The sequence below is a fragment of the Gopherus flavomarginatus genome, chromosome 5 (genome assembly GCF_025201925.1).
Source record: "Gopherus flavomarginatus isolate rGopFla2 chromosome 5, rGopFla2.mat.asm, whole genome shotgun sequence".
Lineage (NCBI taxonomy): Eukaryota > Metazoa > Chordata > Testudines > Testudinidae > Gopherus > Gopherus flavomarginatus.
Genome location: NC_066621.1, coordinates 76053581 through 76073716, shown reverse-complemented (window position 1 = coordinate 76073716; position 20136 = coordinate 76053581). Strand labels below are relative to the sequence as shown.

Sequence of the window (20136 nt, the reverse complement as noted above, 5' to 3'; positions counted from 1 at the left end):
AAGTTCCGACATACTTTGGACTATCCTCCTGCCAAATTTTCAAGCCCTCGAGGCATTAGAATTCTTTTTAATATACAAAAGCATTGGGCAAGCTAAATATAGGGGTTGCTGCCTTTTGCTCTGCAAAGTAGTATTTAGAAAGAGAACTAAGAAACTTACCTCAGAAATGCAGAAATCGTATTGAATTAAAGGAATAGCTCAATTAGCTCTGCCAAAGGGAAACTGATAAACATTTTAGTAGGCCTGGTAGACACCCTGTCCAAAGAGAGCAGTGGTACACATACAAGCATTGTTCACAGGTTAGCTTGAGTTATCTTCACAACACTCAGCACCAGATGCCTGATGAAATTAAAACACGCATTGTTCATGTGAAATGTACAAATTTACAGCATATGTGGCATTCCTAAACATTACTCAAAATGATCTCTGCACAGCTAGCAAGATGCTTTAATGGTAAGGCTTACTTCCAATTATATGATGCTTTGTAGCTGTCAGAACTGTAGCTCAGTCATGGTGATTGTATCATTTCATGGTGCTGATTAAAATTTTAAGGATCATAGATGCATTAAATTATAGATAATTTGTGAGCATTAATCAAAGAGAATAATGAAATATGACCTCTGTTTTCTGGTAAATGAGGACAACAGAAATGTTTTTGTACAGTAATGTGCAGAATTTCACACTCAATGATTAAGCAAGTAGAAGGAGCCAAGACATTTCTTTCTTCATACCTTGCTATAGTAATAATTCTTGTGTGTAGTTGTGATGCCCTTGGGATACTGAACGTATGTTAATATTTAGAATCATTTGGCTGGAAAGTCTACTTATGTCTCTACTGAATTACCTAATTTGTGGGCAGGGCAGGAGGAAAGAGATGAGGAGAAATCCAAAGGATGCACTTACTTAAATTATACTGCTAAAAGAAGAAACGATAACTAGCTAGAGAGGGATTTGATCTGCTTTTGAATCTGGCCTGCAGCCATCTAGTTCAGGCAATTTTGGAGACCAGTCCTAATTGCAAAATGTTATATAGTATGTCTAACACATCTTCCTTCATTACGTAAGTTCTTACACCCCAAGTCTGGATATCTGATTTTCACTGCCTCCCTTTTCATCCTTTCCCCTCCCCCAAAAAAGGTTAGGCTTGATCATTCCTGCAGGTTCTATTTGAGCCCAATTTAAAAAAAGAGTTTTTAATAGTAGCTGGGTATATTCAGTCCCAGGAATTTTAATTCAGGTTCATCTATTAAAAACAAAAAAATACTTAGCTGTTATTTGGAAAATAAATCTTCATTGTAGCACTGAAGGAGTTACATTTTTCCCATAATGTTGAGAGCTAATATTAGCTGTTTTATAAATTCATTTTAAAACCTACAAGCTTCTATATGGATCTGATAAAGCAAAATAGGAGAATAAATCAGGGTTTTTTAACCACTTTTAACAGATTACTGTGTACTCTGTGAACCAAGTAGTTGCTTAGCAACTTAGTGATCAGTGCAACCCAGAGGATCCAGTGAATAATGTCAGTGTGATTAACACCAAATAAACCAAGTGGCTCTGAAGGGGAAGAAAAAAGCAGCAGAACAGCCCAAGGTGAAAATGGCATCATTCCCCATGAGTTTCCTTAATTGCGCCAGTCAGATTCAACATGCTAATAGGGAATAAATAGTAATGACAGTTATTGTAGCTTACTATCACCACTGTTAACAAATCACACTGATTTAGACAGAAATGGTTATCATTTATTCAGGATGTAATTCTTATATGGTTCTGTTTTGTGAAATGTTTTGATGTTTCTGATGTTAGCAGTGGGCCTGATTCTGTGTGGTGATGCTAAGTGCCTTCAACTCGCATTGAAAACAATGGGAGTCGAACATGGTTAGGCAGCTTGCAGGATTGAGCCCTGAAGGGAGAGAAAAACAATAGTGTGTTGGTATGATTTTTTTAATGAACTTGATATTATAAATGTTTTCTTACCTGTCTCCATTTTTTATAATATCTACCTGGAGAAGTGACATAATTTTATCGCAATCAGGTAAGGCAGAGTTAAATTCAGTAGCGAGTTATGCATAGTAAATAGTAAATAATAGTGCATTTGGTTATAGGGTGACTGCAACTTTAACTCAACACCATCATCTTTTTGTGACTATTCTAAAAAATCAAACTACCAGTGAATTTTTTCAGTTACTGTTGTGTCCATTAGTTTCAGTTCATCTCATGAATTGTTTGTCAGCCAGTTTCACAAGATCTCTTGCTTTGTACGTTATTTTGCAATGTTTTAGTCATTCCATTTTGTCATTTTTATTTGCTCCCATGACTGCTGTTAACAGAAGAGGGTCATGCTGAAGTGCCATGAAGTAAGTGACAACAAAAAGCATAGAGTATTCTATGTTGTCCCTTCTCTTTTCTCTAATTTTCACTCATTGGTATCACATTTTAGTGTTAACTTTGTTTCTAACTGCAGTTGGGATTGGTTTATCCTAATCCAGAAATGGTAGCTATTCTACAATCACCGATTTACAGAACTAGATCTGATTTCAAACTGAGATTAAAGCCACCTTTTGCATGGAGAAAGATTTCAGCAATGATTCTTAAATGGGTTCCTAAATCCATATTTAGGTGCCTAAATAAGTGGCCTGATTTTCAAATATGTGGCGTGCTCAGAGCTTTGCAGGTGTTTGTGGGATTTTTATGTTATTTACGTACTATTATTCTATCAGATAAAGCTCTCTTTCCCCCTTCACTAGTGGATGACTTTGTTTGCAAAATGAGTTAACCACCAATGTTGCTGCAACATTTTAATTCACAAAATTTGTCAGATCATACACAGTTTCTCCAAAAGTAGTAATTCACCTCTGGGGAGAGCACAGGACAGTCCAACAGCAAAACTCACTCACTACATCGATCCCAGGTAATGATTCAAAAAGCTTTTTCCCACACAGGCACATAGCCTTATAGTATCCTCTTGCTCTGCTTTACCATTTTCACATTAGTCCGCTTCGTTATTGGACCAACTGATTAAAACCCAGTGATAAATGAGTTATTTGGCCACAGATCAGTTTTGTTCATACGTTGACAAAATGAAGTTGCATCTGATTTTGTTTAATGCAAAGACAAATCACAACCACACACAAGATTATCAATTTCTATTTTATAAGTTATGCTTGAGGTACAACCAGGCTCCCCAAAGTCCACTACATCCTCTGCACTTGTAGCTGTGATTCCTTCCCCTTCATACTTCTAGTCTGCTCCCACTTTTCCATCTTCTGTTAGTCATGTGAAAACTGTCCGCTCCTGCTGAAGCAGCCCCTCTTCCCTCTATCTGAATCCCTTTCCCTCACCACGGAGAGCATTCCTCCACTGCAGAGACTTCCTGAGCTTTCTAAATTACCACTGAAACTTTTACTCCAAGAAACCCACAAACCTCTAATGATCGCTGCTTGCTCCCACTGAAACCATATCCCCGGAACAAAGACGTCCCTTCACAGACCATTTCCCAATCCTTCCCAGCTAGCACTGAACTTACTACTCAGCAAAATGCTCTGTGCCCTACCAACCCACATGCTGTCCCTTACCTTCACCAGCCCTCGCCAGGATTCCTGATCCTGCCTCACTTCCTTCCTCCCATAAACCACCCCACAATGTGACGACTCAAGGGCCTCTTCTGATCTCTCTAGCTAACAGATTCTGGCAACTAGCTTTTCAGTTTCTTTATTGGACTGAACTGAAGTAAAATACAAACATTTGTGATTAAAGAAAAATTTTGTTTCCACAAGTTAGGGCTTGAATAACCTTATTTCGTACTGTATTGCTATTTATATATTATTGGCTTTCTTTCACTAAGACTTGTTTTTCTAAAAGAAAGGTGGAAGAGCTTTGTCATAGACAGCAGGCCCTTAGGCAAGTCACAGTATAAAAATAGCTCTGATGAGAGCATAATGCATGGTTTTGTTGTGTTCCCTCCCCCCCACTTCCCTCAAGGGAGCCATCTAGAATATATTGCAGCATGCTGTCTGCCACTGAATCTCTGTTAAAATTAAAAATATAACAGTGTATTTAAATCATGCAAATATGATTCAGAATTAGCTAGTAAAATTTCTTGTTTGCAACCCACATGGACTGCTTTTGCACTTGAGAAATACACCATTGTGACACAATACTTATATATTATGATGTAATATAAGCCAGTGTAATATGCATTGCAGCCAGTGCAATCACACACAAGTGAATGTCTACACCAAAATATTATCATTTGCTGATTCTTAATAGGGACAAATTTATTTAAAATAATCCTTGTTCTTCACCTTTTCAAGTGTGCAAGTAAGGGAGGGAGAGAGTTCAGTCTGTAATTTATAAAGAAATTTAGTTTTAGGCAGGAGAACATTAATATCACTACTATAATATGATCAAACACACACCTTTATATTGACCAACTAGAATGTACGTGAATCCATTGGCTACCATTTTGCTGACCTTCCTATCTTAACAATGAGCCACACAACAGTAGAGAACTGATATGTAGTCTTTCATATATAACTTCTTAAAAAACAGAAATGAAAGGAAAGAAAAATGAATTAAGTGAGTCTAGAATAAAATTGTTGCCATAGAAAAGGAATAACAAAATATAGGGAGAATGGCAGTTACTCACAAATTTTTTTTCTTATGACACTGAGTATGCTGAAAAAGCTATATAGATTTCTGTATAGCACATGTTGTAATGCAAGGATTGGCATGGCATGTAAGGACAGTCAAAGGAGGGTCGTGTGATTTAAGGCACAGGACTAGGAAAGGAGGAGAGGTCTATTTCTGGCTGTGCCACAGACCTGTTATGTGGTTGAGTCACAGAACTTCTGTGGCTATTGTCACATCTGTACAGTGATGTTAACAGCTACCACAGAGGAGGCTTGTGATTGTAAAGTTAAATTCATTAATGTTAGTGCAGTATTCTGGGTTTCTTGGAATGAAGGTGCTATAAAAGTGTAAATGTTATAATTACAGTATGTTTGTTTGAGATAGAGCTGCTAATGTTTTTCGTTAAATAACTAAAATAGATTTGTCCCATCTATCAGAAAGTGGCATAAAAATAATGTAAATATTTATGATGAGCATATTAACTTTTTGTTAAAGGCATAATGCAGTTTCCATGTAAAAGGTACAGTAATGTTTTTCTGAACAAATATATACTTGGAGTCCATTACAGCAGTAATTTATGAGCAGTGACAGTACGTTTTAAAGTGGAAGATGAAGATGGAACACAGTGTTGTCAGTTATATCACTGCTAAGCAACAGGAAAATATCAGTGCCTAGCAGAATGGGGACCCATTCTTAGTTGGTTCCTTGGCACTACTGTGATGAACATGGATTAATAATCAAAACTTAACTTTCCTATACTATATAAAAAATTAAATCAAAGACGCACAGTAGGTTGAGGTGTAAGGAGAAGTTTTCACATGCTAGTGGATTAGGCCATTTATGTAAATCATGGCCATAGAGTGCAATCATTCTTTTTCAAAGCAAAACTGCCATTGTCTTCAAATGGTGTCTAGTCTTATTGAGGAATTTGGGAGTGGCCACTTAGTTCTAAGTTAAAATGAGTAAAGTTATTTACTTCTCTTGGTTCGTTGATTTTTCTTACTATATATGGCTTACAATATGCTAGTGCTGTTGCTTTGGGCCCAATCCTGCAAGATGCTGAGAGCCATTAGGCTCCAAGCAGCTCACAAGGAGGTACTGAAAACCTTGCAGATTTTTACCTTTCTTGGTCAAATTACAATACTGTGCAATAATAGCTAAATTCTGAAACTATTGCCCCTACTATACTTTTGGAGTAACTAAAGGACTGACCCTGCAGACCTTAAGATTTTGCCTGTTCCCTTTGAACCTGTGGAATGGTTTGGGTGAAATCAGTAATACTGCTTGTGTGCATACAAATTACTCAAAGTACATTCTGAATAATCAGAATGTAAATCCTGCGAAGAATTGATATGTTGTGTTACTCTGAGCTTTTCAGATAAATCTGATTTATCTGACCTTTTAGCTCTCATCACAGTGAATATAATTGAAATAGTGTATACTGCTAGTACTGGTGTTCTGTATATGAACATCTATGTGAACTGTTGGCTCAAAACTAATATGCCTGTAGAATACTCATTGATGAAACAAAGTCAGATTAAATTTAACCATTTTCATGGTAGCCAGATTGTATAAATTTGGAACTGCATCACTTAACACGTCATTTAAACCATTTTCCAGGGCACAAATAGACACCTCCGCATGGTTCACCAAAAAATAGGCAGACTATATTTTTATTAGACACTTCCTGTTCAAGTGACTGATCTGTCAAAACTCTGAGCACCCTCAATTCTTCTTATAGTCAAAGGGAGTTGAAGGCACCCAGCATCTTACAAAATTTGACCCAGGTACTGGAGCTGTGCCAAATAAATAAAATAGATTTTCAGTTTTAATTTGCCATTTTAACAAAAAGAAAAATAGATTAATTGGTTTTGTGGCCTGAGATGTCCACCCTGATTATCTAATTGTAACTGGAAAGTTTTTTTCATCATGAGGGAACAGGTAGTCATTTGCCACGGGGAAAAAAATCTGATTAGGGAAACCAAAAGTGGCAACATCACGGGAGGAAAGAACTGACTGTTAAAACATAAATGTGGTTTGCGGTTGGTTGGTTGGTACTCTCATCACACCTTTGGGTTGCCTGTTTGTTGACAAAAAATATTGGAAGCGAATTTTCCAAAAAACAGTAACTAGATGGCTCAAGGGTTTTGTAAAGGTATATGGAGCTTTTTACCGGTAGCTAGCTAGTTCAAATCCTGCCCAGGACAGTAGTTTTCATAAAAATAAACAAAAGTCATAATCTCTATAAAAAGACTGGTGATGCCAATCCCCTTCATAATGTACCCATATCCATATAAACTATTGGCACCTTCACTAGGCAATGTCAGCAAAGGCTTTAGTGGGAACTTAAAAGACTAAACTAAACTTTCTTTCCAAGAGGTGGTCTCTGCAGGGATCATTTGAAGAGATTCAGTAAGCTTTTTATATAGATGAATAGGAATCAAAATAGGCAGTAAAATTAACTCATCATTTGATATTTTTAAGTTCAAAGTCAAAGTAAATAACATGCTTCAAGTTTCAAATTCATGTTTAAACTCTGCATTTTTTAGTTACACTATTTCACTGTGTGAGATTTAAATCCTGACTTAGTCAGAGACGAGACCAAACCAAAACCAGCCACTCCCAGTATTTGAGGTGTATTCATATTCAGATCTGAACTTCATGGCCTAGTTACATATCTAGAACTCGTACCCAAAGAGTCCTTGTGTTGGTAACATTTTCCCATTTAATTTTGAATTAATGTATAGAGTCCATGTAAAGGGAAGAAAATGTAAATGTATCATGTTCTCTGGCTTTTTTAAAACTTCTCATAGGCAAGATTTTCATTTATAATGACATTATGGCTTACCATTGATCATAGAGAGTTAGGTTTGTTTTGTGGGAAAGAACTGTGATAACTTCTCAGTGCCTGTGCCTTAACCTGGCAGTGTTACAAAATGTACATTCATGTGTGAGATCCATCCCACACTCCCCACCCCCCCAAAAAAAAAACTTCATTTTTGTTACTTCAAAACCACTTTTTTCTCTTGTTGGTAAGGAAAATCCTTCATTCAGTTGCTGATGTTTCTGGATGTTTTCTGTTTGTAATTTTAGGAGCACAGAAGTCATGAGTACTGTCTCAGGTACACGAAGTACAACCATCACTTTTACAGTCCGGCCTGGAACCAGCCAGCCCATCACATTGCAGAGCAGGTCGCCAGACTATGACAGTAGGACATCAGGAGTGAGACACGCTCCAAGCCCTGTGGTTTCACCAACAGAGATTAACAAAGACATCATGCTTGCTCCTCTGACTGCTGCTGCTTCAGCTTCATCTCCTTCTCCAACTCTGTCTGATGTATTTAGCCTACCCAGCCAGCCTCCTTCTGGGGACTTATTTGGCTTGAACACAGGACGCAGCAGGTCTCCTTCTCCCTCAATATTGCAACAGCCAATCTCAAATAAGCCTTTTACAACTAAGCCTGTCCACCTGTGGACTAAACCAGATGTGGCAGATTGGTTGGAAAGTCTAAACTTAGGTGAACATAAAGAGACCTTCATGGACAATGAAATAGATGGCACCCATTTACCAAACCTTCAGAAGGAAGACTTGATAGACCTTGGAGTGACTAGAGTTGGGCACAGAATGAATATAGAAAGAGCTTTGAAACAACTACTGGACAGATAAAAATGGCTACTCTTGCCTCTCAAACTTCTGTTATAAATAGAGATGGGCTGGTACTGAAATACGCAAAATGTCTTGGCTGTCTGTGAGTGCCAGCAAAAGAAGAAAAGGTTTAATTTAGCTGCTGGTACTCAGTAATGCAGACTGTATGTTTAGTGCCCAAGCTTAAACCCAAGTAAATGAAATTAATGGGGCTATTTTATTTCCAAGGTAGGGGTGGGGAGGTGTGGGGTGGAGATAGAGAAGAAAGATAATTGTTAACTGTGAAATATTACCTATCCATTTATGATGACCTTCATCTGGACCCAGAATGTGTAAGTTTTCTTTTGGTTTAAAACCACAAGCATTTCATTTTTGAGGAAAAAATAACCTTATTTTATATACACCTCTCCCCTGCCATCCAGGGTAGTCCATTCTTGACACACTCTTGTCATGGAATCTCAACATTTTTTTCCCTTTTGGGCTTTTTTGGATAGATCCTCACGGGCTTTACCTTTTTAACCAGTTTTTAATTAATAAATAGCAGATGCACTACTTCACCCTCTCTTTCACAATGTCAGTTTGATCCAGTGTAGATCTTTGGTTTGTTGGCCGTGAAGCTGATAGTGCTGTTGGAGACTCTTGTTCAAAGGTAACTGTTCTGCTTTACTTAGGTATTTCTTTATTTCTGCGTTTATATTTAGCACAATTCCAAGGTAGCAGAATAGGTTTTAAACATGCTGTACTGACCTGATAAGTAAAATGTGGAAACTATGTATAGATTGGAAGAGAATTCTCTGAGATCCCATGAAATGAGGCTAGTTTGAACCAGACACCCCAATTTTGCAACCAGATAAACTGCTAATGAGGCCCAGCATATACTATATGAGCAAATTAAAATGTGGTTGTGAAGAGTGTTGGTTATACTGTGTCCATGTGCATCTTTTAGACTTTATAGTCAGATTTTTCAAACATGCTGAGCCCCCACAGATTCTGCTTAATTCATTGAGTTGCAAGTACTCAACAACTGAAAAGCTGGGATATAAGACAGGATATTGCTTCCATGGAAGTTAGTGGGAATGTTGCCACTGACAACTGGGAGAAGGTTTGGGGCCTGTTAGTAGAAATAAAAATGTTTGAGCACGTGATCACCTACAGTTTAAAAAATATTTAAAGGGTAAATGTTAACAAAGGAGGGGACATGTGGTGTCCTAGAATGCAAGTGTTCCAAAGGGCCAGGAAAACAGAGGTCCGGATTTATAGGCTTGGTTCATCATTTCCTGGCTAGCCTGGGTTGGGCTGTTGGTGGAGGAAGCATAGTCAATGCCTAAGCAGGAGCAGAAAGCTTCCCATCATGCTCAAGTGACTTCTTTACTGTTTCCAAAATTATTAGTAGCGGGGTCCACAGAGCGATCCATCAAGCCCTGATCAGCATTACAGACGATTGGCCCACTTTGGGGTTGATTGTTGACTGCTTCTGCACTCTCTGTGTGCCCTCGACATACAGAGTTTTGGCAGATTTGACTTTTTTTTTTTCTTTAAAGTTAACAATTTTCTCTCTATGTCTGACTCCTTTTATAATTAACACCTCTTAATATCTGTAGGAGTTTTGTGGGTCTTACTTTCTGAACATTCAACCTGTTCAAGGCAGGCACATCATGTATGGACAGCCAGACTCTCAACCTACCATACTATCAGGTTCTCCCACCTTTTGGAAGGTTCCTGATTTTTTTTTTTCCTTGCTATGGTCCAGCCTCTCTCTAATTATAATTTTTTTTCTGCTCACAGTCAAGTGTCTAATTAGGTCTGCAACAGCCCTAGAACAAGTACATAAATTTTAGCAATTTAAATACCTTTCTTTACTGCAAGTTTAAATAGTTGTACAGATAGTTTATAAGCACAATATTTTAAGAAAATAAGTGGCTGGTCTACTGGGCAGCCTTTGTGCCACTTCAGTGCTAGAATGTTAAAAAAATAAAAAAAAAATAAAAATTTAAAAAAAAATAAAAAAACACTTTTGTGGTTTAATACTATTTCTGTGGAATAATAAGTCTTGACCTTTTTAAATCAACCTCATTTGGATGCATCTGAACCAGCAGAGCTGTGTTATATTTTCTATTTTTCCTAGAACTTCTTCAAAGGAGGATGAATACTTCTTCAAAAGTGATTACACAATTAACAATGCATTAGCAAAGCAACTATTCAACCTCCTGCCCCGTTTATGGAACAAATCTTGACTTAACATCTGTTACTACACCCTTTGCAGGTCTATATTTGTATTTGAAAGTTCCAAGTAACCTTGTAATAAAAAATCAATATTGAGGCGTTTTACTTTCAAGAGTACTGAGTGTTTCCATATTTACATGGCAGTTGTTGTAGAGAATGACATTTTCATTCAGATATTCAATAATGGCACCTTAGGGTCATCAAATACTTTAAAAAGTGTAAAAATGGTAATTCAGCCATCATTGTCTTCCATTTGGTGATATTACAGAATTCAGTAAATAAACCACTAATGCCATGCTCCTTTTTGTTTCTTTGACTACAGTTGGTATTACCTCTATAATATGTGCCAGAAAATACAATAGATAATACGGTAGTAAAAGAAAATGTAGATGATGACTTTTAAGATGCTTTTTAATCACAGCCTTATTGTTGAATATAGGTTTAATGAGTGCTGACATACACAAGTAAATTACAGCTGATGGTATCCCTTTCTTAAACAAGTGTTTTTTCTTGCTTGTGTATCTTTTCTGGCACTTAAAGAATAGGTACAGTATAATTAGTAGAACAGAGATTAAAAACACTAAAGAGCTAATGAAATAGTTTATTTTTGCATTGTGTCTTATGAACTAAAGGGTAACAGGACCTACTTTTACCAATAAAATACACCTCTGCCAAGATGAATTGGTCTCTAGCTCTGTTTGATGACTTTGCTACAGAAAGCAATAGTAACAGATAAAACTCCTAGTATTTTCATCAGTTTTGGAAATGTTGGGGTGGGGGAATGGCCCTATTATTTCACGCTACTGTGATAGTGGAGAAGAAAATGTTAGAGCTCTATGAAACATGTTATGATATTCCAGGTTTTAGGATCAACTTTTGTTTATATACTGTAATTTAAATAAATTGCATTTACATGCCTAATTTCTGTAATATTTGTGTATACAATACCAAAATCACACAAGATGTAAATTGTGTATAACTGCAGACTCCTTTCCCTGAGTGTCTGGGAACATTTTAAGTTTAATTCATATATTATAAAATGACTAGATGTGACTGTTGATTTACAGAATTTACATATCACAAAAGCTAATTACTTGTGGTACTTAAGTTAATAAAAATGGTGATTTTCTGAGTTCTTAAACAAGCATTACCCAGTTGATCTGGCAATGATTGTGTGTAAGCCACAAATATTGATAATTTTTCCATTACATTTTTTCTTTTCTTTTCTAGATATTAATGTTTCTCAGTATAGTTTGTGTAACAATTTGTGTTCACGTTATCTATGTTGCTGTAATTTTTGTGCTTTAATTCCTCTTATTTCGAATTGATTAAAAATCAAGCTCCTGTAACTTGCACTTTCCCTGATCCTTAATATTCTTGTATGGCAACCAAAATTCCTGTAAGAAATAAATATAATATTGCACTAAGGTTGTGGTTCTGATTGCAAACAGTGAAAGCTGTCTGAACTTCTGTTAAAAAGTTGCCAAATTTACAATTTAATGTAAAGTTATTGAAACAGCATAAAATGCTTTAACTGCATATAGCTAAAGAGAAAATAGGTTTATCAAATGTTAGGAAAAAAAGTTTGCTTTGGTTTATCTTTCTTAGTTAAAGCTTTTTACTGCTGAAACCAAATAGGTTTTGAATTTCAGATTCACATAAGATTTTGAAAGTAAAGAATTTTGTTAAGTGATGGAAAAAAAGATTTTTTTTGGCTTGGAAGTAATTTCAGCTGATCATTTTTCTGGATTTGAGGTTGGTCTTTATTTTGGTGTTATCAAATAAGTGTAACTGATCATGCAAGGCATTTGAATTGTTGGCCTATTCAGCAATCTGATGAAATTCTAACAGGTTTTTGTAGGAGAGAGCCGCATTACAAAGAGCAAAGAAAAAGCAGCAGCAGTCCTTATCCAGAGTTCAGGCCTCTTGTGATAAAGACATTACCACCAGACTTCATTAGTACTTTGGATAAGTTGGGCTCCACATTCTTCTTCTATCTTTAACTGTTAACCTGAAGAATTTTTTTTAGATATTGAAATAAATATTTTAACTGCAGTCATTCTGTTTCATATCTAATGTTTACTTTTTTTCTCCTGGGATGATCAATTTCTTCTACTTTTTTTGGATTTATTTTCTGTTTTTCCTACATATTATTCTAATATCAACAGCTTTCATTTATTTCAGGTATTTCAATAATTCAGTTATACAGAATATCTTTGTATCTGTAGGTATACATGTCAGTACATGATAAAATTTAATAATAAAAAATAGTTGTGTAATATACACAACTGTAGCATGCTGTGGAACTGCTAATTCTATGTGGGACTCAAGATGGTTACAAAACCAGTTTTCTGAGAGCAGATTATTTAATAATTTCTATTATCCAAATTATATTGGTGTTTTTTAATCTTGTTCCTGTAATATGTTTCTGCATTTCACAGTTTTATGTCCAAGACCACACCAAAACACTGTCCAGTGCTACTAATCTGGAACAGTATGGTTATAGTAAATCATAACTCAATGCTGCTTCAAAACACACAAAAAGGGGGAAAGTGTGTGCCTTGGATGTTTTGAATCTGATCTGCATAAAACCATGTTGTATTCAAATGATGTACTTAGATGAAAGGAACATTTTATCATCAATGTATTGTCATAGCTGATAAAATAGTTAGAGTGCCTTGTTTTCTGAACTGAGAAGTCCCTATCAATGCACAACTAACAAGAGTTAAAAAAACTGAAATGTTAAGATCTAGATATTATTCTGGGGCCCTCTCTTGATCATGAGACTGACTTAATCACAGTAATTTAAGTTAAACTAAATAAAATAAAGAAAATTGAAATAAGATTGTGTTTGTTAATTTCCATTAACAAATTTATTTCTATAACATACACTTACAATATAATTATTTAGTTAAGTGTACTGTATTTTGATTGCAAGGTAACGAATACAATAACTAGAACAAATAAGTGTTTGCTTTTAATTATGTTAATGTTTTATGCTGACATCTAGTGGTCTTTGAGGGCCATGGTCTCGGAGCTATATTTTTATATAGGCACAGAATGTTTTGAAACCTTTATTTCTTTTGATTTAAAATATAATTAATATATGCATTCTTTCAACAGAAATTCATCAAAATGAATTTGACAACTGCATGTTGGGCCAACTATATAAGTCATAGAATAAGGCTGAATTATTGACACATTTTTTCAGTAAATAAGCAGTGTTTAAGGAATTGCAACGTGTTTTTCAGACTGCATCTCTATACTGCCCCTTCAACTGCAGTAGGCATGTTTTTGTTAGGGTGACAAATAGATTTTGCCTGCAGCACTGAAAATCTAGGACCACTAAAAAAGTTTCATTAAAATGTTAAAGATAAGCCAGAATTTTCAAAATCGAGATTGCAAATACCCTAAAGTTCATGGTGTTTTGAGTGGGGGAGCTAGTTCAGTAGATCATAAAGGCTGGTGGTCATTTCCCAAAATGTGGATGCAGAACTGTGCTTGAGTTTTTTAACCCACAGTATATGCAGGCCTAAATCTAAAAAGCATGTGTGTGGATTTCTAACTTGAAGTTTCCTGGTTTAGAAGTCAGGGCTGCCCAGAGGATTCAGGGGGCCTGGGGTCTTAGGTGGTGGGGGCCCCCGCTTCGGCGGCAATCTGGCAGTGGGGAGGCCGTCTGCTCTGGGACCCGCCTCTAAACTGCCCTGAAGACCCGCAGGGGGCTCCCCCGCCGCCAAATTGCTGCTGAAGACCCAGCACTTCAGCTGTGGGTCCCAGGGCAGAAGGACCCCCCCGCCACCGAGTTGTCGCTGAAGAAGCTCCAGGGGCCCAGGGCCCTCGGAGCGAGTGAAGGACCCTGCTCCAGGGGCCAAAAAAACTCTTGAGGGGGCCCCTGCGGGGCCAGGGGCCTGGGCCAAATTGCCTCACTTGCCCCCGCCACCCAGGGCGGCCCTGTTAGAAGTTAGTGGGAGTGGGAGAAAAGCACTATATTTATTAAAATGTACTGGCATAAATGCTACAGCATACTATACTCCTTTTCCCCTCATAGATTCTACAACTGCCACTGCAGAGAAATCTCAAGCTGGACTCAATAACATTAATGTTTTAAAGAACTAGTTTTTTCATTCATGCCTTTCCATAACCTTAAATGGTGTCCATTTTAAACTTCCTTACATAAGAACTGAGATGAGATGTTAGATACCTTCCAGATCTCAGGCTTCAGTTAATATTCTCTTCCCCTTGAACAAACTTCTGAAAAAAAAAATTTCAGGAGGTGTATGTTCTCTCTTAAGCATGAGCCTGAAGAAAATTATAGGCTTGATGTGACTGCATCACAGCTATTTCTAAATCAATATTGATACTGTAAATAGATTCAAGTTAAGGTAGCAGTCTCGGATTCATCACCTGAAGCTTAGAGAACTGATGAACTTCTCTCACATGAGCTGGGTGAGGGGAGTTGACTTCCTGATGCAAAGGAGACTAGTATAGAATTAGAAATGAACTCGCAACAGCAAATAAGCACTATCAGAACACCTCCAAAATAATTTTACTCAGATTTCTAAATAGACAAACTAGATAGAAAAATATCCATCTGCAAGAAGAATACTTTACCATTACTCTGGTAAGGCCACATCTCCTATCAACTATCCATTCTGTTACAGCAGACTTCTTACAATGTAATCAACTACCTTTCCTCTATGCAGGGAGGGGTGGAATTACTGTGTATGAGCAACATTCCAAAAATATTGCCTGTTCTCTTTCATTCAGATGTAATACTTTACTAACACAATAATACTTTGCACCTTTCCTCTGAGAAGCTCTGACCACTCTAGAAATGTTGGTAAGTGTTCTCTGCAGGTGCAGAGATTGAAGCACAGAAAGGTGAAGTGTTTTGCTCAATACTTTGCAATGAGCACAGAGGTTTCATTGTGGGGAATGATGTCTCAGGTGCCATTATTCTGGGTTTGGTTCTGTTCAATATCTTCATCAGTGATTTAGATAATAGCATAGAGAATACACTTATAAGATTTGCGGACGATACCAAAATGAGAGGTGGGTGAAAATGCTTTAGAGGTTAGGATTAAAATTCAAAATGAGCTGGACAAATGGTCTAAAGTTAAATAGGATGAAATTCCATAGGGACAAATGCAAAGACTCCACTTGCGAAGAAACAGTCATACCAAATGGGAAATGACGGTCTAGGAAGGAGATCGGGGGAGGGTCAAAGTGGATCACAAGCTACATATGAGTCAACACTGTTGCAAAAAAAACAAACCTCATCCAGGGCTGTATTACCAAGAGTGTTATAAGCAAGACATGAGAAGGAATTCTTCCACTCTATTCCTTCCTGATTAGGCCTCAACTGGAGTGTTGTCCAGTTCTGGGTGTCACATTTCAGGAAAGATGTGGACAAACTAGAGAGAGTTCAGAGAAGAGCAACAAAAATGATTAAAGGTCTAGAAAACATGACATGGAAAAAAAACTGGGTTTGTTTAGTCAGGAGAAGAGAAGACAGAGGGGACACGTGGCACTCTGTACCTCAAAGCAACAGCCTGGAAACCCATATTCATCCCTGTTGTATAATTACATTTCATACAAAGCATGCTATGTAAGTTGTTATATAAAAAGGCATGATCTGCTGAAACCCATTGTTCCGTCCGTTAGAATGCATGAAGCTGAGATTTTGCTGCATGGCTGTTACTGAAATATGTTGTAACTTTTTGAGAGGCTCCACTGCTAGTTCCCCATTGCCAACAAGGGTGGTGCTCCACACCCATTATTCAGCTAAGGTGTTGTAAGCAAGGGATTTACAATTCTGTTAGAGAAGCACCACATAATGGGGGATTGCTCAACCCTGACTCAGCAAAGCTCACCAGAACATGTCTGGGCTAATGTTTTCCAGGCACATGAACACAGAATATAAAATAGATAGTGGCATCATGCCTTTGCCTTTCTCCTCTCCCATCTATGCTGGAAGCAACATGAACACTTGGAAGATAAAAACTTCAACTGAGGAGACTGATCCCAGGCTTAAAAGGGGAAGCCTGTGTATTAAGAACTGTAACATTCAGTGAGGTGAGAAAACTGCTTGATTCCAATACTGCCTAGTGTAATAAGGTTTAAGATTTAGATGTATGCTTACCTTTTATTTTCTTTAGTAACTAGCTCTGACTTTTTATGCCTACCATTTATAATCACTTTAAAACAGATTTATTAACTACAGAAAAATAGATTGTGGGGCTGGCTATAGACAGGGCAAGGAGTGCAGCAGGGGCTGGCTGCATGCGGGGCAGGGAGTGAAGGGCTGGCTGTGGGTAGGGCAGCGGGTGTGGGGTGGCTGGAGACAGGAGTTGTGGGGCTGGCTGCGGGCAGGGCAGGGGGTGCAGCAGGGGTGGCTGCGGGTAGGGCAGGGGATTCAGCTGCCATGGATGGAGCTGGAGCACAAAGAGCAGCTGCAGAAGGAAGAGCTGTTGGACAGAAGCTTCTGTGAGGAACCGGCTCTGTCCCATGGAGAGGTACCACTGCGGGATCTGCATTTTAAATAGCAGTGGGGACGCCCCTGCAGCCCCTTGCCCTCTCAGCCTCCTGGGCACTGGCTCTCTGCGGCTCACTCCTTAGGGGTTCAGCCCTGCTCCTCTTGCCCCCAGTCCCTCATTAGGCCTGGGTTCCTGTAAAGCATGCAGCATATCTTTGTACTGTGTTAATGACTCCTGAACTGGTGGGGGCTATGCCTAATTGCTGCCACTATCTCTTTCTTTGCTGGGCAATTAGATGACAATTAACTTGGAATAGCCCAGAGGGGTCAGAGTAGAGAAGGAGGGAGGAGAGACCTTTATGTTTCAGTTCTGTGCAAAGCTAGTTAACGTTTTTCTTTTCAGCTGCCTATAAACAAACCTAGTAGAGGAAAGAGTTTCTTCCCCACATCCCCTCCCCCCCAAAAAAAATCGGTTATGATTTTAATGGATCCAGAAGCAAAATAATTCTGTAATCAAAAAGACAAGTTTCCTGCTTTCCCTTCCACAAAGATCTATTTCCAACCCACGTAACTTATTATTTATTATCTGTAGTAACTGTTCTCACGTTTGAATGATACACTGTAGTGGTGTCGGAGTTCTTTGGAAATCCCTCAGCTCTTTTGTGGTGTTGGGAGTGAATGCTAGACCCTCGGTTAATTACTTTTACCTTACTTCACGTGCCCATCTTTTGGTCATTAATTTTTGAAGTTAAATTAGATTTTCAAAACCCAGCTTTAAAATGATGTTCATGCCGACAATTGCAATTTAATTGTCCAAATGGGGAAATCGATGCCTTGAAATTATGGGATCTAATTTTAAAATTGTATTAAAAATGTGGCATTATAAAGGGGAAATATTTTAAAAGGTTTTACCAGCATCCCCATTACTGTTACCCAAGATTCTGCTTCAAGCAGTAACACAGGAGGGAGAGGGCAATGGACAGATTAGTGTTCAGTGGTACTTCAAACAAAAAGACATTTACTCTTAAATTATCTCGTTGATGCCTAATTGACGATCTAATAGCATGCATCAAGTACATCAAAACTTCGCTGAATAAGCTTGTTAGCATTTCTAAGGGGGACACTGAACATTCCAAACAGTGATAAGTGGTGCCTGCGGGCGGTCCACCGGAGCCGCGTGAGCAGCCGACCGTCCACAGGCACGACTGCGGCAGCTCAGACTCCCTCTCTGTCCCAGCAGCAGCGGCTGCTCAACCATTTAAAAAAAAAATGTGAGGGCGCTTTTTGGCGCCCTCAAATCTCGGCGCCCTAGGCAACCGCCTAGTCTGCCTAAATGGTTACACCGGCCCTGGCTGCTTGTCATTAGCAAAACATTGTAAGAAATAGCCCAGGCTGAAGAGTTAATGGGGCACAACAGTATCCTGCTCTCGGGTTGCTTGCCAGGGATCCTGTCACAGGACACGCTAGTTTTCAAGTACATAAAAAAAGGTGGTTTCAAGGAGGAGGGTGAAAAACTGTTTTTGTTAACCTCTGCGGCTAGGATAAGAAGCAATGGGCTTAAGTTACAGCAAGGGCAGTTTATATTGGACATTAGGAAAAACTTCCTGTCAGGATGGCAAGCACAGGTATTGATCAATGGCTCCATGTTTAGTTGGCAGGCGATATCAAGCGGAGTGCCCCAAGGGTCAGTCCTGGGGCCGCTTTTGTTCAATATCTTCATTAATGATCTGGAGGATGGCGTGGACTGCACTCTCAGCAAGTTTGCAGATGACACTAAACTGGGAGGAGTGGTAGATACACTGGAGGGTAGGGATAGCATGCAGAGGGACCTAGACAAATTAGAGGATTGGGCCAAAAGAAATCTAATGAGGTTCAACAAGGACAAGTGCAGAGTCCTGCACTTAAGATGGAAGAATCCCATGCACTGCTACAGGCTAGGGACCGAATGGCTAGGCAACAGTTCTGCAGAAAAGGACCTAGGGGTTGCAGTGGACGAGAAGCTGGATATAAGTCAGTGTGCCCTTGTTGCCAAGAAGGCTAATGGCATTTTGGGCCGTATAAGTACGGGCATTGCCAGCAGATTGAGGAACGTGATCATTCCCCTTTATTTGACATTGGTGACGCCTCATCTGGAGTACTGTGTCCAGTTTTGGGCCCCACACTACAAGAAGGAAAGAGTCCAGTGGAGGGCAACAAAAATGATTAGGGAGCTGGAGCACAGGACTGAGGAGGAGAGGCTGAGGGAACTGGGATTGTTTAGTCTGCAGAAGAGAAGAATGAGGGGGGATTTGATAGCTGCTTTCAACTACCTAAAAGGGGATTCCAAAGAGGATGGATCTAGACTATTCTCAGTGGTACGAGATGACAAAACAAGGAGTAATGGTCTCAAATTGCAGTGGAGGAGGTTTAGATTGGATATTAGGAAAAACTTTTTCACTAGGAGGGTGATGAAGCACTGGAAAGGGTTACCTAAGGAGGTGGTGGCATCTCCTTCCTTAGAGGTTTTTAAGGTCAGGCTTGACAAAGCCCTAGCTGGGATGATTTAGTTGGGAATTGGTCCTGCTTTTGAGCAGGGGGTTGGACTAGATGACCTCCTGAGGTCCCTTCCAACCCTGATATTCTGAGATTCACTAGCATAAATTGCCTAGAGTAGTTGTAGACTCTCCATCAGTGGAGATTTTTAAGAGCAGGTTCAGCAAACACTGGTCAGGGATGATCTAGATAAAACTTAGTCCTGCCAGGAGTGCAGAGACTGGACTAGGTGACCTTTCAAGGTCCCTTCCAGTCCTATGATTTTATGATGATGAGTGATGCACTTTCAGAGCTAGACATGTGGATGATAACCTTTCTAGTCCACCATCTCTGGACTTTGATAGCTTCTTACATTGCTACACTATTATGGAGAGGAACTGATGACACTTTACAAATGGTCTTAGGAAACCTCTAGTCAATTGTTAAAGTATTTAGAAGAAAAATATTTTTGCCATGAACCTTTTAACATAACATATGTTATGTAAGTTGTAATATTACAAACAGAAGAACAATTTATGTGCTATCTGGTAGCCTGATGAACTAGTTACGTAAGTATACCCATGACTTCAAAAAAGCAAGTGTGTTATTTGTTCCCTTAGTCACTAAATTAGATGAGGAAAATCGAAAT

The 20136-nt window shown here is 38.6% G+C and overlaps 1 protein-coding gene across 9 annotated transcripts in view; it reads left to right on the top strand.

Moving 5' to 3' along the window:
- Nucleotides 1-11928, top strand: part of SHANK2 (SH3 and multiple ankyrin repeat domains 2) — a 698629-nt gene extending 686701 nt beyond the window's left edge. For all 9 annotated transcript variants that reach the window (XM_050955213.1, XM_050955215.1, XM_050955220.1 and 6 more), the window contains one exon: nt 7726-11928. In XM_050955213.1, the coding sequence (XP_050811170.1) occupies nt 7726-8299 (574 nt within the window). In that variant the 3' untranslated portion in view covers nt 8300-11928. The remainder of the gene's footprint in view (nt 1-7725) is intronic.
- Nucleotides 11929-20136: the final 8208 nt, after the last annotated feature.